The 12,862-nt window shown below is 36.3% G+C and overlaps 1 protein-coding gene across 1 annotated transcript in view; it reads right to left on the bottom strand.

Moving 5' to 3' along the window:
• pde1cb (phosphodiesterase 1C, calmodulin-dependent b) overlaps nt 1–12,862 on the bottom strand; it is a 109,634-nt gene that overhangs the window by 15,413 nt on the left and 81,359 nt on the right. The window contains exons 12-13 of the mRNA XM_056445251.1: nt 4,693–4,774; nt 3,444–3,558 (exon numbers count right to left, since the gene is read on the bottom strand). Coding sequence (XP_056301226.1) covers nt 3,444–3,558; nt 4,693–4,774 — 197 coding nt within the window. The remainder of the gene's footprint in view (nt 1–3,443; nt 3,559–4,692; nt 4,775–12,862) is intronic.

The following is a 12,862-nucleotide window of genomic DNA, read 5'->3' as shown; positions in this document are numbered from 1 at the left end:
AAAAGGATGGGATATAATTCAGTCTTTTATATGCAGAAGGCGTAATCCATTGCAAAAGAAAGGTGCTCTAAACCCTATAAATGCTTGTGTACCATATTTATATGCAAAGCCTGAAGGCCGGTAATCTGTGATCAAAAATTAGCTGTAATACTGTATCTGTTGTACAGTACAGTCTACATGTGCTTTTTACACTGTTCCTGTGTGTAGGACTAGTTTCTTAGACATCCAAAATCTTCTGTTTAGATTTACATTTAGTCATTAAGCAGATGCTTTTGTAATTGAGGAAGCATTAAGCAATTCAACAAGAAGAGGCAAAACACACAACAAGTGCTGATTATACAAAGAAACTGTTAGTGTTTAGAAAATTAAAGAGCCCCCATTTTGCATTATAAAAGGTCGTATTTTGGTTTTGCGAATCTCCAACAACAAGCTGATATGCATGCAAGGTCAAAAAACACTTTCATTGTCTTATAAAATGCATTTTTTTGTTACCTAATTATCCCAACGACTTCCATATGATTTGTTCAGCGATTTATTTGTTCCCAAACCCCTCCTTAGCGTGATGCTAATCTGTGCTGATTGGTCCGATGACCTAGTCGATTGCGATTGGTCAACTGCTTTCAGTGTGAGACATAGAGAAATGCCCAGCACAGCTTTTCAGCCATTTTGAAGTAGTCAGGGTGCAGAGTGTATGTGTGAGCCCAATGCAGGAGTGCATTAAAGCAATGCAGTTTAACACCAGCATATTGCTCTACTCTTAACCAGGTCACACATTCAGTGTTAATCCACACAGTGGCAAAAGCTGGACTATTTTGAAACTTGACCGCCACACGAGTGGCAGCTGACGGTGGCCATAGCAATAACAAATGGCAGTTTAAATCCGTAAACAAAGTAGCAAATGCCACGTTTTCAATGTGGTTTTAGATGCGAAACATGAATATAAAGAGTTAACCAGATATAGTACAAGCCACGCAGAGTGGTTACAAGTAACGAAACACAATTAAACACATAATTTGCAAGCAATAGAAAACAAGGAGGCCACCATTTTACGGACACCTAGGTTACCCCTTTTTTCATATTTAATATAAGTCTTTTTTGTCTCCAGAATGTTTCTGTACAGTTTCATCTCAAAACACCCATCAGATTCTTTATTATACCTTTCAGAAGCTTCTATTTTATACCATTAGGTAGGGGTTTTTGTGAACTGTGCCTTTAAGGCTAGTCCTTCAGGCCCACTGTTTCCACGTGCCTGTCAGCGTGCCTTCGCCCTTTGCTGCCTCAGACAACAGACTGACAAGAAGGAAGCAGATCTCACGTAACACTTGTGAGGAAAAACTACAGTAAGAACTTTACCAATGAGTATTATTTGATGCATTTGTTGTGGAGCTGCAACGATAAGTCACACAATGTCGTTACAAAGTTCACGCACACACACAGATACACACACAAACACAAACACAGATACACACAGACAACTTGCGTGTTTAGCTCTGCACTCTTTTTGCACGCAAATGTGACAGGATACAGATTAATCTCCACTGCTGTATGGATATCTGTTATGTTAATGCACAAAATAAACCTGATTTAACGTCCACAAACCGGGATTGAAACATCTTCTTTTATAATTGTACTGACACATGGCTGTGATGATGAAGTAAATCTGAAGTAAATCTGTTTCATTTATAACACACATGCTCCGTTTTAAAACATGTTAAACTTGTTGATGATCCTAGCAAACTGAACAGACGGTTTATTCCCGGTTGCTTTGCGGACGTCCTGTCTTGTTGATATGATTATATGCATTACTATGGAGACATGTTAATACGCAGCTGTCAATCAATTCAGTGGGCGAGGGGGCCGCACTCCTACGTCAAGTTTATATCACCCCAATATGACAGTCTATACATTATACCTACACATATGTCTGTCCAAACAGCTTGAAAAGTACATTTTTCACCATAGGTGGCCTTTAAGTTATTTACACTTGTGAAATGGAGGAAGAAACTGATCCATGAACTGCGTACTGTAAAGTTCTTGTCGAGCTCTGACGAAGTCCCATACATCAATAGTCTTTTATGATCCTTCCTTTAACAAACGGCCGACAAATCTCCCATTTTAAGCGTGTGGATTGCTGATGCACTCTTCAGAAAAATGACTGGAACAGTACAAGGCTGGGGCTATATTGCTGAGGTATTTTTGCTAAAATAAACTTCAACCACTGACTCACAGCCTCATCTTTGGATAGTGGAAATAACACTATCTTTCCCTCACACTTCAGAGCACAGCGTCTTTGCGACATGATTCGACCGGGATCTGCTACAGTGTTTGTCTTCCTCTTTTTCTTTCTACATTGTTTGTGGGCAGGTCCGGAGGGGTTCAAATTTCCCAGGTCTGTGCGCACAAATAAAGACTCGTTGCCTAGACAATTCATTTGAACCACTCTGAGTCGACTCAGTTATAGATGAATCAATAGTTTTAAGCACGGTGCACACTGCATGGAAGCTCATTTTCAAAAACCCATAATAGAGGCTCTTTAAGTGCTAGAGTAAGCATAAATTATTTTTTAGAGAGAGGGAATAGTGTTTTTACAGGTGGTTTGTCAGGCCCACTCACTTGTATAAAGCACACTTCATGAATGCACTTTTTTTTTTACAGATATGGAGTGATTGTAAGAAAGTGTCTGATCCAAACGTGCAAAACTAGTGCAAGTGTCAGTTAACGTGTCAGAGAAATGAAAGAGTGTGTTTTTTACAGGTGGTTTGTCAAGCCCACTCACCTGTGTGAGGCACACTCAGAATTGCATAATGTTTTGAGGTTGTCATGTGATGATTTTAGACTGTTGCAGATGTGAAAAACTGAAACGATTCAGCGTATTGTTATGGAATGTGCATCAAGACCTGCCATGAAGTCGTGTGGTTCCCCAAAAATAACTGCACACCTTAAAATGTTCATCAGCCAATCAGAATAAAACATTGGACAGCCAAGTATAAAGCCAGCATATACAGAACGTTCCTAGAACATTGAGTAACTCTATTTAAAATAAAGTTTTTGGAACAGTGTTCTAACGTTGACACATTAACATATGAACAATAATATAATGTGAATATAGTATTGATTGAGTGTTTTGAATAATATTATAACAACAAAAAACTGTGTTAATACATAAAAAAATCTTGTATAACTTAATAGGAATGTTAAGAGAATGTTGTTACAACCTAAAATCTTGAGCTTTGACAAGGTCAGAAACACTGGCACATTCAGTATTTTTCTTCTAAACAATGAAAGTTCAGCTGGACCGAACTTGACTCTTAGGAAATACCACAATAGCATCAGTGAACAAGTCACTTTTATAGAGGTCTGAGCAGTAATTTCACTAGTTATCTTAATGCCTATTCCTGTCCTGCAGAAACTAAAGATATAAGTCAGACTTTCTAGCCTCTGACCTGCGAAATCCAGCCAGGCCTGAACTTGTGGCCTCTTCAATGAGCGGTGTGACGATCTTCTCGGTCATATCCGTCAGAACCGTAAACGTAGGAACAACGATGAAGTCAATGAAGCCTACAGGACATGACAAAGAAAAGGTTCATTCTTTAAGAACCCAAAATTGTGTTACAGTTAAAAACAAAACTATTAGCCATCCTGTGAAATGTAAATAATTTTTCAAATACAGTATTTCCCAAGTGATTTTTTTAAACGTTTTTCATCAGATATTTTTGTATTATTTTAAAACAAAAGTAGTGTTAACGACTCATTTTTAATAACTCATATCTTTTGTATTTGCCATAATGACATTACATAACATTTCACTAGTTATTTTGCAGGATACTAGCTTAAAGTGCTTAACTAGGTTAACAAGTTAGGTTAGTTATCAAGTCATTTGACAAAAAAAAAAAAAAATCTTAAATGGGCTAATAATATTGATCTCAGCGGTTTTGTAAATATTTTTATTATTCTTACCAAACTAAATGAAACCAGACTTTCTCCAGAAGACAAATGTAATGGGAAATGCTGTGAAAATACTTGATCTGCCAAACAGAACTTAACAGAATTTAAATTTCGCAGCTTATTGTGTTCAACTGTATTTGTTAAAGCTATTGCAAGTCTTTCTAAATGAGTACACTCTCGTAAATAAAGGTACAAAAATAGTCACTGAGGTAGTATCTTTTCAAAAGGTGCACTTCTGTACCTAACAGGTCAACATTTGTACCTTAAATCTACATATTAATACCAAAAAAGTACAAACGTGTACTTTCATAGTACCCTTAAGACAGTGTTTCTCAGCCCTGTTCCCGAAGGTACACCAACAGAACACATTTTTAATCTCTTCCTATCCAAACACACCTGAATCAACTCATCAGAACATTAGAAGAGATTCCAAAACTTCAAATGAATGGGTCAGATGAGGAAGACATCCGAAATATGTATTGTTGATGTTCCTCCAGGAACAGGGTTGGGAAGTACTGCTTTAAGATGCACAATTGTAACCCAAAGGTACAAAATACTACCTTTTAAGGTACCAATATGCACCTGTAAGGTACAAAACTGTACCTTTTGAAAAGGTACAAGCTCAGTCACAGGTTTGTACCTTTATTTCTGAGAGTGTATTACAAACATAATTCCTAATTTTGCAATTGCAATTTAATTAAACTTTAGCAAGATTCTGTGTATTTAGCTCATGTTTGTGTCACTCACCAATCTGGGACTGGGCAACCATAGTGGATTTACGGTCACACAGAGGTGAAAAAGGTAGACCCAATTCTGCCTCTTTATCGCCCTGCGAACATAAACACATCATTCAACTGCACTGCTGAAAGGATATATTACACAGCATTGTGTCCAAGGGGAAATTGCGACAATTTCAAACATATAGCACACTTATTAATACGGGTTGATCACCACAGGTATGTTTGTTGGTTTGTTTACACTTTATTGTCCCCAATGGGAAATGTGTTGGACTCTAGGCCGGGGGCGACGCAGTGGCGCAGTAGGTATTGTTGTGGCCTCACAGCAAGAAGGTCCCAGGTTCGAGCCTCGGCTGGGTCAGTTGGTGTTTCTATGTGGAGTTTGCATGTTCTCCCTGCGTTTGCATGGGTTTTCTCAAAGACATGTGGTACAGGAAAATTTGGTACGCTAAGTTGCCCGTAGTTTATTAGTGTGTATAGATAGATGTTTCCCAGAGATGGGTTGCAGCTGGAAGGGCGTCCGCTGCGTAAAACAGATGCTGGAGAAGTTGGCGGTTCATTCCGCTGTGGCGACCCCAGATTGATAAAGGGACTAAGCCGAAGAGAAAATTAATGAATGAATGACCCTAGGCCCACATTTGCATATACTGAACAAAAACAAACAACGCAAATCCACACAAACATTCAATCATCAACACAAATATTACATATTTAATTAAATATTTGCAATTGTAAATATATGTAGACATGAAATCTTGTTTTCTCAATTTACATTTTCAAATTTACTTCCTCTGAATTATACGTTTACATCTACTGCCTGTTTTCACTTCTGGGTTTGATTTATAAAATTTGTATAGAAAACCTTCCTAAAAGTGAACGCACACCAGGATAAATGTCAATTTATTCAGTAAGGATTGTGGCTCATATGTTGATTTTAAGTGGTTAAATTAAGTCTATATTTAAGTTACAGTAAATGTGTTTACTTAAACTTTATACAACTTAAAACTCTGCACATTTTCCTGTCAAGTTTGTTTTTTATAGATCACAGCTTGAGGGAAGTGGCGTATGCCCATTTCCGCCCGTTTTGTATGTACACCACATTTAAAAACAAGACCCTGTGAGTTTACATCTTACGATATACACTTTCTTTCTCAGATTTTTAGTTTCACGTCACACATTTTTTCCATAGGAATGAAAGTTGAGACAAAATTCTCAATCTTTTTTAAAAATGCAAATCTAACATAACATACTTTCACATTACTTACTTACTTACTTACTTATGACACTTACTTATTTATATAGTTACAAAAAGTGACTTAAAGGGGACATATTATGCCCATATTTACAATATATAATCAATATATTACAATAATAAATAATCAATATATTACAATAATAAATCTCTGATGTCCCTAGAGTGTGTATGTGAGGTTTCAGCTCAAAATACCCCACAAATAATTCTTTATAACTCATTGAAACGGACCCTTTTAGGTTTTAATCCAAATTGTGCTGTTTTGGTGACTGTCGCTTTAGTCAAATGAGATTTTCAAAAGGGGGTGGAGCTACAAATGCCTGTGCATCAGCATAGTGGCAGATTCAAAACAGGACTAACACTATCTCTGTCAAAAAATGAAAATGTCAAATGAAGTGGCTCAGAAGAAGCTAGTCTGTAGAGATTACAGTGTTCATTCGTGCATCCTAAAGCTCCACATTTATAATGCTTCTTAATTGCTGACATTATCTTCAGCAGGTGTAAAAACTCTAACGTTGGATGGCTGCTTCTCACTCAGGGCTGTTTATGCTAATAAGGGAGAGATCATCAAATAATGGGCAGTGCTTTCCCCCTCTGATGACACGTACAAAGGGGGAATGTCAATCAAAGTGTTTCCACAGGCTGTTTTTATCAAGTGTGATTATAAAAAAAATAGAATTAATTAATTTGTACAAGTAGAGGCTGGCTATAATCATACACTGTTGCCACACATCTGTGCTTAAACACCTTATAAAAGTGATTTTTGCACAATAGGTCCCATTTAAGATTGTAATATAGGTTCCCTATAATGAATATCTGGGTATACCAAGGCATAGTAGAACAATAAAAGATCAGTGTATGGAAATGGGTATACTGTGAGCGTCAGACACCAATATTTCCTCGTTCTCATGTAAATTCCACGAGTGGAAAAGGGGCCAATAAGAAGACAAAACAAACTGTGATGAGACTCATGGGCCATGCCCTCCACATTTGCATGTATGCCCAATTTGGGTCGTTCATCCAAACCTGATGAGCAGCTACGTCATCATGCTCTGAGATCATTAAAAAAGCTCTGAGATCATTCATTATGCAGAGACAACAAAGCTAAATTTCCTCCCTTAGTTATTTTTAAGCATTTACTTCACTCACTATGTATGTGGGACTTTTATTCTGAAAACGCGAGCGCCAAATTGTTTACTGTGCATTACTGGGCAATGACAGCACGAGACATACTTAAAATCAACTCAGGACGCAAAATGCAGGATTTACAGATTTCACATTTAATCAGCTTCACTCTGAAGAGGCATAAGGTATGTTTAGTTCCATCTTTTGTAAAATTTATCGTGTTTATTGTGAAATTTGATACGTATGTTTTAACAAACACACGTAGAAAGAGTCAAATCACTATGCTCTGTTCATATAGGGGTTGATATTAATTCCTGGCTGTGTTTTCTTTGACTACAGCTATAAAATACAATGCAAAACATCGCTATCACTCTCTTTTGTCAAGTTTAAATATAATCTAGCCTTTATCCACAACAGATGTGGTGAGCAAAACAGGATAACATCACTCTGATTGGGTTTTTATTTGTCCGTATTCAGCGAACATCATGCTCTGTGTGTGTTTGTGTAAGAGCAGCACGTCAGAGCTGAGCTCATTAATATTCACGACATTAACCATATATGGTCAATCATGGACCTTCTGATTCTACGAGTATTTTAAGGAGTAATAAATGAGCTTATTTATTCCGTTTCAGCTCCGAGCTCCATTTCAGGAGATTTTTTGAATTTACTGAAGCCATAAACCTACTAAGTAAATATCAGAGAACAATTTAACTTATTAAACCAATGCAGTATATGGCACCTTTAAATAACAAATTACTCAACAATGCTAATAAAACCAAATATTTAATGAATTTATCCAACAAATCTAACTGAATTTGTGATGTGAAAGTGTCAAAGTCTAGTATATTTATGTGCAGTGATATAAATGGCACTATAGCATCAAAATGAATACAGAATTCAATGAATGTTCCAGCACTGTTTTTAAAATATATAAGCATCATAACCGTTTTCAGTGTAAGCCGTGTCAGCAGTCTGTGGCTTGTTAGCACATTCTCTAATTGAAGTACCGAAGCCTGTCGGATCCCATTTAAATGCTTATAACAATTGACACAACTGATGGACTTTTACTGCGCCGGGTCTGGTTCAGAAAAAAATCCATTTGGTATATGAAATATTGGTAAACATTTCTCTAAGGCGGACTAAAATAAACTGTCCCGCTTTTATGCAGGGGCTGTCAGAATTGATCTGCCTCCTGGAGTGTACAGCTGCCGAACAATACTAGACCAACACACAGGAATAAATCCCATGCTTTAATCTGTCAATCAATCAAAGCATATTCATGTAGCCCACTCTGTGGAGAATAGAGCTGTGAATGTGCTTCATGACAGTCACTTTAGCAGATAAACAGATGCATGATGGGTAAAAACGGAAGGTAATTTAGAGAAAGCAATTCCTTTCTATTGTTCACTAGACAAAGAAATAAACAGCCAGAGTCCATTAGTGTGTTGACAATCAATAACATGAAAAAATAAAGTAGATATATGCAGTTGAAAACAAAATGATTAGCCCTCCTGTGATTTTTTACAATTCTTTTTCAAATCTTTCCCAAGTGCCGATTAATAGAGAATATTTTTTAAACTCTTTCTATTTTCTAATAACTCATTTCTTTTGTCTTTGCCATGATGACAGTACATAATATTTTACTAGTACACTATTAAGTTTAAAATGTAGTTTAACTAGGGTAATTAGGATAACTACGTAAGTTAGGTTAATTAAACAAGACAACAGTGGTTTGTTCTGTAGCCAATGCAATATATATATATATATATATATAGTATATAGTAATATAGTATATAGTAATATATACAGTATATACGTAAAAACTGCCAATAAAAACATCATTAGCCCCTTTAAGAAATATATATATATATATATGTATATATATATGTATTTCTTAAAGGGGCTAATGATGTTTTTATTAGCAGTTTTTACGTATATACTGTATATATTACTATATACTATAGTGCTATATACACCTGACAAAAGTCTTGTTGCCTATATAAGTTTTAGGACTAACAAATTGACTCCAAAATGATGTTAATCGAGTTATTGACTTCTAGTTGATCATTTGGTATCAGAAGTGGCTTATAAAAAAGGCAGAGGCTTCTAGATTACGCTTATTTTACCAAAATAAAATATGATCATGCCTTGATTTTTTTTATTATTTAGAAATAATGTACAGTATAGAATATAAAGTCATGCTGCAGCGGAAACAGAATTTCATTGGCTCGTCTATCTTACCCCAGACATGCTCAACAATGTTCATCTCTGGTGACTGGACTGGCCAATCCTGGAGCATCTTGACCTTTTTCTCTCAGGAACTTTGATATGGAGGTTGAAGTATGAGAAGGAGCGCTATCCTGCTGGAGAATTTGCCCTCTCCTGTGGTTTGTGATGTAATAGACAGCACAAATGTCTTGATACTTCAGGTTGTTGATGTTGCCATCCACTCTGCAGATCTCTCGCATGCCCCTATACTGTAAGTAACCCCAAATCATGATTTTTCCTTCACCAAGCTTGACTGATTTCTGGGAGAATCTTGGGTCCATGCGGGTTCCAATAGGTCTTCTGCATTATTTGTGATGATTGGGATGCAGATCAACAGATGATTCATCAGAAAAATCTACCTTCTGCCACTTTTCTAAATGATCAGCTAGAAGTCAAGTTATTATTTGTTACTCTTACAACTGGGACTGACGACAAGACTTTTGTCAGGTAGTGTATATATATTATTCCAGCCGGACTAAAAAAAGACTTCCCCAAAAGAAAAATGTAATATGAAATAATGTGAACATTTTCTGTACTATGTTAAAAATCACCTGGGACATATTCGGAAAATAGTTAAGTTTTCACAGGAGGGATAATACAGCAATTTTGTCTTCAGCTTTGTGTGTGTGTGTGTGTGTGTGTGTGTGTGTGTGTGTGTGTGTGTGTGTGTGTGTGCGTGCGTGCGTGCGTGCGTGCGTGCGTGCGTGCGTGCGTGCGTGCATGCGTGCATGCGTGCGTGCACTTTATACTGCGTAATGTACAGTTGAATTATTAAACGCCCTGAATTATTTGCCCCCCTGTTAATTTTTTCCCCCAATGTTTAACAGAGAGAAGATTTTTTCAATACATTCCTAAACATAATAGTTTTAATAACTCATCTATAATAACTGATTTGTTTTATCTTTTCCATAATGACAGTAAATAATATTTTGCTAGATATTTTTCAAGACACTTCTATACAGCTTAAAGTGACATTTAAAGGCTTAACTAGGTTAATTAGGTTAACTAGGGGGGTTAGGGTAATTAGGCAAGTTATTGTATAATGATGGTTTGTTCTGTAGACTATCAGGAAAAAATATAGCTTAAATGGGCTAATAATTTTGACCTTAAAATGGTGTTTAAAAAATTAAAAACTGTTCTTAAAAAAATTCTAGCCGAAATAAAACAAATAAGACTTTCTCCAGAAGAAGAAATATTATCAGACATACTGTGAAAATTTCTTTGCTCTGTTAAACATCATTTGGGAAATATTTAAAAAAGAAAAAGAAAAAATCAAAGGGGGTTTAATAATTCTGATTTCAGCTGTATCTCATTCTGCATGCACTATACATCTGCAGAGATGCAAAGCACACAGTGACCAATAAAAGTGATTTATTCAGTCTTAAAGAGAGAACACCGGCCCTGACCTGGTTAAACCACATCGATTGAAGTCCAGATATTTCCTCTACAAATGACTGTCACAATTGGAAATAATGCCACCCAAAGGCAAATGCCAAAAAAACGAAATGAAAGAAAATATCAAAATAGTCCAAGAGTGAATATATATTTGTTCTGAGAGGATATGGAGGGCAAATAGAGACTTTTCTGATGTTTTCCTTAGAAAGTACATCATTCAGCGATACTGCTACTTTTTTACATTACACTTTTACATAGCAATATATCAGGGAAAATGATTCCCACCACTGTTTAGTTTAATACCATGACAGAAATGAATAACAGCTTGTTTCTGTCACATGAAACAGTAGAAAGACTGAAAAAGTAGTTTAGCTTTGTTGCTGTATTTCAAACCTAATCGAAAATAAAAATAAATATAACAAACAAACAAAAAACCAACCAAACAAACAAACAAACAAATAAATAAGCACATAAATAAATAAATAAATACAAACCAAATAAACTAATTAACAAATAACAATAAATAAATAAACAAACAAACAAACAAACAAATTAATAAACATAACTAAATAACAAACAAATTAATTAAAAAACTAACTAATAAATAAAAATGATATAACTAAACAAACAAACACAATACAAATACAAAATAAATACAAATAAATAAACTACTATAAACAAACAAACAAAGATAACTTAATAGGGGCATTATGGTGGCGCACTGGGTAGCAAAATCACCTCACAGCAAGAAGGTCGCTGGTTCGAGCTTCGAATGTGTCAGTTGGCATTTCTGTGTGGTGTTTGCATGTTCTCCTTGTAATCCTGTGGGTTTTCTCTGGGTGCTCCAGTTTCCCCCACAAGTCCAAAGACATGTGGTACAGGTAAATTGGGTAAGCTAAATTGTTTGTATGTGTGTGAATGAGTGTGTATAGTTGTTTCCCAGTGAGGGGTTGCAGCTAGAAGGGCATCCGCTGTGTAAAAACATATGCTAGATGAGATGGTGGTTCATTCCGCTGTGGCGACCCCAGATTAACAAAGGGACTAAGCCAAAAATGAATGAATGAATGAATGAATGGTTGAGCTGGCCAATCAGAGCATACTGAGCATTTGTGAGTGAGGGGCTTGGTAAAGGTTGAGAGTATAAAAATGGGCGCAAACTTTTTAATGCGTGGTTTTTATATTTCTATTTAAAAGCCCCCAATAATAGGGTTTTTAATTTCAATGAGTGCTTTATAAAGGGTTTTAGTTTTCAGCCAAAAACGTCAACTTTTTATGCGTTTTGCCTGTTTGTGTACATGACAATGGCATTTTGGGGACTAATAACACATAGTTTTGAAACTGGGTTTAAAAGTTTTTAAAAAAGTGTTTTGACATTGCACAACAAAACTATTTTTAAATCATATGAAATGCATCAATAAAACTAGTATTATGAAATACACTCATCGGACACTTGATTTTACCGGTTAAATGAGTGCATCATCCGGGTATTTAAAGTGCACCTATTATTTTTTCATTGTGTTTGTGAAAAATGAATTTTCATTGTGAATGCACTACTTACACTAATATTTATACTACAATATGGTGCAGAATAGTGCATAAGTATGCGATTTGGGACGCACCTATGGTCAAGACGATCTGCTGCAGTTCAAACTGAGCATCAGAATGGGGAAGAAATGTGATTTAAGTGACTCTGAACATGGTTATTTGGTGCCAGACAGGCTGGTCTGAGTATTTCAGAAACTGCTGATCTACTGGGATTTTCACGCACAACCATCTTTAGGGTTTACAGAGAATGGTCAGAAAAAGAGAAAATATCCAGTGAGCGGCAGTTCAGAGGGCGCAAGTGCCTTGTTGATGCAAGAGGAGAATGGGCAGAGTGGCTCAAGCTAATAGAAAGGCAACAACTCAAATAACCACTCGTTACAACCGAGCAGCAGAAGACCACACCGGGTGCCACTCCGGTCAGCTAAGAACAGGAAACTGAGGCTACAATTTCCACAAGCTCACCAAAATTGGACAATAGAAGATTGGAAAAACGTTGCCTGGTCTGATGAGTCTCGATTTCTGCTGCGACATTCGGATGGTAGGGTCAAAATTTGGCATCAACAACATGAAAACATGGATCCATCCTGCCTTGTAT

This window comes from Danio aesculapii, chromosome 2, assembly GCF_903798145.1.
Source record: "Danio aesculapii chromosome 2, fDanAes4.1, whole genome shotgun sequence".
NCBI classification, from domain to species: domain Eukaryota; kingdom Metazoa; phylum Chordata; class Actinopteri; order Cypriniformes; family Danionidae; genus Danio; species Danio aesculapii.
The sequence above is the reverse complement of the archived record's forward strand: the minus strand, read 5'-3'. Positions and strand labels throughout refer to the sequence as shown.